Source organism: Gekko japonicus, unplaced genomic scaffold (assembly GCF_001447785.1).
Source record: "Gekko japonicus isolate JY-2015 unplaced genomic scaffold, Gekko_japonicus_V1.1 scaffold2655, whole genome shotgun sequence".
Taxonomy (NCBI): Eukaryota; Metazoa; Chordata; class Lepidosauria; order Squamata; family Gekkonidae; genus Gekko; species Gekko japonicus.
In genome coordinates, this window is record NW_015160302.1 from 38,891 (window position 1) to 44,528 (window position 5,638).

Below are 5,638 nucleotides of genomic sequence, written 5' to 3' on the forward strand. Positions count from 1 at the left end.
CCCTGTTGTTCCTTTGCTTCTTTCCTCGCTTACAAAAAATCCCGAAAGTGGGTTCCTGTGTGTCTCCCAGGGGATACGAGCAGCCCCCTGGTAACGTGTTCCCTCTCTGATTTCTTACCACCTACAATGACTTGGGCTTTAAAAGAAGTAGCAATACTGGCGTGGATTTATGTCTTAAAGCTGTCCTCCACCCTCGCCTCCAAAAAGAGCCAATTCTTCATGTTTTTCTGCATGGGAAGAAGGGAGAAGTGTTCTGTGAATAAGGGGTGATTCACACAACCCATTTACTGTGCCAGGGTGAGAATAGGTTTGCCATTCATTCATCGTTTTGATGGATCATTCACAGTTCAGCAGCTCAGACCACACACTGGGACAGAGGTTTAGGAAAATCAAACCAAATCACGGAGGATAGGTCTATCCCAGGCTACTACCCATGGTGACTAAAGGGAACCTCCATGTTCAGTAGTAAATCTCTGAATCCCAGTGCCAGGAGGCAACATCAAGGGGAGGCCTCGATCGCTATACCCTGTTGGAGGAGCAACACGGGAACTGGTTGGACATGGTATGACACAGGATGCTGGATGTTATGTCTTTTGACCGCCACCAGGGGCCAGCGAATACCCCCGAGCTTGACTCTGTAGATACAATGGTGACTAGGCTCCTAGTCTCTCCACTGGGGAACCAATAGGACCGTGGCAGGAGATTTAAACCCACGAACGGGACCTAGGGGAGTGTCCCCAGGTATGTATATAGTTGGCCAGCCGGCCAGTAGTCTTTGTCTTTGTTGTGTACCAGTAAACCATGCTGATCACTAAATCTGTATTAGTGGTTTCTACATGCGTCTAACCCACCACACTTCATTGGACTAGATGGACCACTGCTCTGATCCAGCAGAGCTCTTTGTATTTTTTTTAAAGGGACCATCCAAATAAACATTAATCAATTGTGCCTTTAGTGGGGGTATTAGAAAGTGCCATTAAGTCGCAGCTGATGTATGATGAATTGACCCCGTAGGGTTTTCAAAGCAAGGGACTTCAGAGGTGGTTTCCCGTTGCCTGCCTCTGCATAGCAACCCTGGACTTCCTTGGTGGTCTCCCATCCAAGTAGTAACCAGGGCTGGCCCTGCTTAGCTTCTGAGGCGAGTTGGGCCGGCCCGAGGTGTTCCTGCGCTCTAGGCGAGCGCAGATGCAACCTCCCAGTGGGGCCTAGAGACCTCCCAGCTGGCGTGCGTTGCCTCGGGGCGGAACTCGGCTTACATTGGCATCTCTTATGTTCTTATGTTCTTATGCCTCCTCCTCTAAGGAGGAGGGCGGGCATGTTGCGCAGCTGGAGCACTGCTGCTGCTGGGGCTGTCCGCAGTCGCCGCGCCGCTCCCATCGAGTCCCCCTGGCAAGCCGAGCGGGGAGTGCGCACATGGCCCTCCGCCTCCAGGCCTGGTGCAATGCCGCTACACGGGGAGGCTCCACGGTGGGCGGGCGGCTGGCCCCCGTGCCTTGAAAAGGAGCGTGCCTGGCTGGAAAGCCACGCGGCCGGGCCTGGCAAGTGCAAGGGATGGGGCATCCCCAACGCCACCCCCCTCCCAAAAGGGGGAAAGGCTACAGTACAGCCGGCAGGCGGGGAGGCGAGAGGGCTTTCAGGGGGCAGCAGCCCCCCAAGTGACCCCAATCCAGGCCACAGGGACCACGACGCCCCTCTGCGCAGCCCCATCCCCCCCGGCCCTGCCTCTCGGCTGCTGGCCCCCTCCTTCCCTCACCCCCCTCCCGTGCCTCCACCAGGCCGGGGGACTCGCTCTCCCCTCGAGGGAGGTGGGTGGCAAGGGCCGGGAGGCCTCGTGGCCATGTTGCTTGGGGGTCTGAGACACGGCACGGAGGGAGGTGCGGAGGGAGGGAGAGTGGCGGAGGGGACACCGGCGGCCAGCCCCATCCCGGTCCTGTCGTCCTACCCAGCAGCAGCACCACCATTGGGGCGAGCAGCAGCGGCAAGAGGCAGCTGCCCATCCTGCGCACCCCGCTGCCGCCGTTCCCGCCGCCCAGCCCCGTTCTTACCACCACTGACACCCAGGATCACCCGGATGGCGCAATCTGGGGAAAGGCTGCTGTTGGTTGGGCGACCTCTCCGAGTCCAGGCGAGAGGTCGGCTCCGAGGCCCCCCTGGGGCGCCGACTGCGGCGTGGGAGGGAAGGGAGGCAGGAAGACAGGCAGGCACGGGAGGCAGAGCGGAGGCCTCGGAGGGTGGTGGACCTTGGCCCTTCCTGGCAGTGCAACGCCGGTGGTGGCTGGCTGGCCCGAGGGGGCGCCGTGGCTCCTGCGGCCGCCCCTGCCTCTTCTCCCGCGCCCTAAGGGCTGACCCGTGGTCTAGGGGGACGCCTAGTTCGCCTAGAGGGTGAGCCAGCCCTGGAGGCGACTGGACCAGCCTGGGCCATCCAAGTCAAGGCTGACTTTAGGGACTTCCATTTTAAAAACATGTTCAGGACAAAACGGTATAACAGCAAGTATTTTTTAAAAATAACAACTCTACTGTGGGTGAAGTGTTTTGTCAAAACAAGTGTCAATGCACTTCATTTGTTTTGCATATGAACTATTAGAACGAAAACTATACGAAGGATAAGAGGCTATTCTGTATGACCATTTGGTCTTGTGATCTCCATTTATTTAATAACTAGCAGTAAAGCCCGTTGTGAAAGTGTTGCAAAGTCCCCAAATTCCTCTGGATTGTACCCCAAATGTTTCTTTCTAGTAGTTGATTTCTCATTACCAATTCTGGCAGAGAGTTCCTGGCTTGAATTTTGCTGGAAGAGACTGTTTGGTGCTCCCCCATCAGGCCACACTGAGAAGACATCCAAAGGGAACATAAATGTCATCTGAAACACCTCAAAGCAATCAGCTGAAGGCTGAGTTTCAAAGAGCTCTTCCTTATGCTCCATGTTGAAAAACAAGGTGGGAAGAGAGAAAAAAAGATGTTGGTAGAGGTAACTGTGGAGAGCCAGTGTAGTGCATTGATTAGAGTGTTGGACTAGGATCTGGGAGACCCAGGTTCGAATCCCTACTCTGCCATGGAAACTTGCTGGGTGATTTTGGGTCAGTCACACTCTCTCAGCCTAACCTACCTCACAGGGTTGTTTTGAGGATAAAAAGGAGGGGAGGAGAACAATGTAAGCCACTTTGGGTCCCCATAAGGTTTAAAAAATTAAATTCTGGTCCTTCAAGCACTCTCAGCATGGTAGTAGAAAAGAGTAAGAGTCCAGGAACACCACAAAGACTAACAAAATTTGTGGCAGAGTGTGAGCTTTTGGGCATCACTGTGACACATGAGAGAGCTCATACCCTGCCACAAATTTTGTTAGTCTTTATGGTGTTCCTGGACTCTTACTCTTTTCTACTGCTACAGGCAGACTAACATGGCTACCATTTGGATCTATCTCAGTGTGGTGCAGTGGTTAGAGTGTCGGACTAGGATATGGGAGGATCAGGTTCAAATCTTCACTCTGCCATGGATGTTTGCTGGGTGACCTTGAGCGAATCACTCTCTCTCTCTCTCAGATTAACCTACATGGGTAACAAAATGAGGAACGCACATACCAGAGGGGGATACACTTCTGAGTAGCAGTGTGCGTGAACAAGATCTTGGGGTACATGTGGACCATAAGTTAAATATGAGCAGCCAGCGTGATGCAGTGACAAAAAAGGTGAATGTGATCTTGGGGGTGTATCAACAGAGGCATAACATCCAAATCACAAGATGTCATAGTTCTGCTGTACACTACATTGGTCAGGCCGCACCTTGAGTATTGTGTGCAGTTCTGGAGGCCTCAATTCCAAAAGGATGTGGACAGAATGGAGCAAGTGCAGAGGAGAGTGACGAGGGTGATCAGGGGCCTGGAGACCAAGCCCTGTGAGGAAAGGCTGAGGGACTTGGGAATGTTTAGTCTGGAGAAGAGGAGGTTGAGGGGGGACACGATTACTCCTTTGAAAGGCTGCCACTTAGAGGAGGGCAGGGAGCTGTTCCTGTTGGCAGCAGATAATGGGTTTAAATTAATGGGTTTCAATTAAGGGTGGGAAGGTACCAGCTGGATATTAGGAAAAAGTTGTTTACAGTCAGAGTTGTACCACAGTGGGATCAGCTGCCTCGGGAGGTGGTGGTGAGCTCCCCCTCACTGGCAGTCTTTAAGCAGCGGCTGGACAAACCCTTGTCAGGGCTGCTCTAGGCTGATCCTGCATTGAGCAGGGGGTTGGACTAGATGGTCTCTGTGGCCCCTTCCAACTCTGTGATTCTGTGATTCTACCTCATGGTGTTGTTTTGAGGATAAAATGGAGGACAGGAAAATGAGGTTGCAAGCTGCTTTGGGTTCCCACTGTCGAGAAAACTGGGGTATAAATATCTAAATAAATAAATAAACCTCCACAGATGTTGTTGCCTAGGTTGTGCCAACTCCCTCAACTCATTATTGTATAACCTCTTGACCCCCATCCCCAACAAAAATGCAGGCTGAAATATAATGCGACAGTGCAAGGCAACTATGTGCGGGCGCTGCATCTCAGAAACTGTGCTGCTTGTGAAGTGTTATGCTTTTCATTTTATGATCCTTGTTCGTGTTTTGTATCCACCCCCCTCGGTCAGTTCTTTGGAACCCCTGACCTAGAGATGAATGTGTTCAGAATGTCTTTGCACGTCATTTGATACCCAGAGGCATCCTAGCTTTACATGCCGTGCACCTGTGTCAAATTTGCTGGCAGGTCCATTTCTGATCTGTTTGTGACCTTCTTCCTCCTCCCTTAGGACTCTAATCCTGGCTCTAGGAGCGAAAACGTGATCAACATCAACCATTACGCTACCAAGAAAAGCGTGGCCGAGAGCATGCTAGACGTGGCACTGTTCATGGCCAATGCCACGCAGCTGAAGGCAGTGCTGGAGCAGGGGCCTTCCTTCCACTACTATGCCACCCTGACCACCCTCATCAGCATTTCCCTCTTCCTCCAAGTGGTGATTGGGATCCTCCTCATTGTGATGGGTAAGGCGGTTTCTGAGGACCTTGATGTTCTACCAGGAGCCTTAGATATGAAGAAAAAGGATCAGTGCCTTGTGGTTTCTCCCTCTCTGTAGTTTTGTTTTAAATGAAGTCCCAGAGGTGGGACTTCATTTGTTTCACAATACTGGGGATCATTTTTTTTCACTAAGACAGGGGTCCTCAATTGGTGTAGTGGTTAAGTGTGCAGACTCTAATCTGGGAGAACCGGGTTTGATTCCCCATTCCTCCACTTGCACCTGCTGGATGACCTTGGGCAAGCCATAGTTCTGGCACAGCTGTTCTTGAAAAAGAGCAGTTTCTGTCAGAGCTCTCTCAGCCCCACCTACCTCACAGGGTGTCTGTTGTGGGGAGGGGAAGGGAAAGGAATTTGTAAGCCACTCTGAGACACCTTTGGGTAGTGAAGGGTGGGGTATAAATCCAGTCTCCTCTTCTTCTTTTACCTCACAGGGTGTCTGTTGTGGGGAGGGGAAGGGAAAGGAGTTTGTAAGCCGCTCTGAGACACCTTTGGGTAGTGAAGGGTGGGGTATAAATCCAATCTCTTCTTCTTCTGCTCAATGTGGTGCCCAATGACACGTTTCCTGGTGCCTACCGGGTGTTTTTAGAAATTGGGGG

The 5,638-nt window shown here is 52.2% G+C and overlaps 1 protein-coding gene across 1 annotated transcript in view; it reads left to right on the forward strand.

The window, feature by feature from the left end:
- Positions 1 to 1,946: 1,946 nt before the first annotated feature.
- The window catches only part of NINJ2 (ninjurin 2), a gene marked incomplete at its 5' end in the record, with an annotated part of 10,920 nt that continues 7,228 nt past the window's right edge, over positions 1,947 to 5,638 (forward strand). Inside the window, 2 exons of the mRNA XM_015416252.1 lie at positions 1,947 to 2,076; positions 4,777 to 5,016. Of these exons, the coding sequence (XP_015271738.1) occupies positions 1,947 to 2,076; positions 4,777 to 5,016 (370 nt within the window). The remainder of the gene's footprint in view (positions 2,077 to 4,776; positions 5,017 to 5,638) is intronic.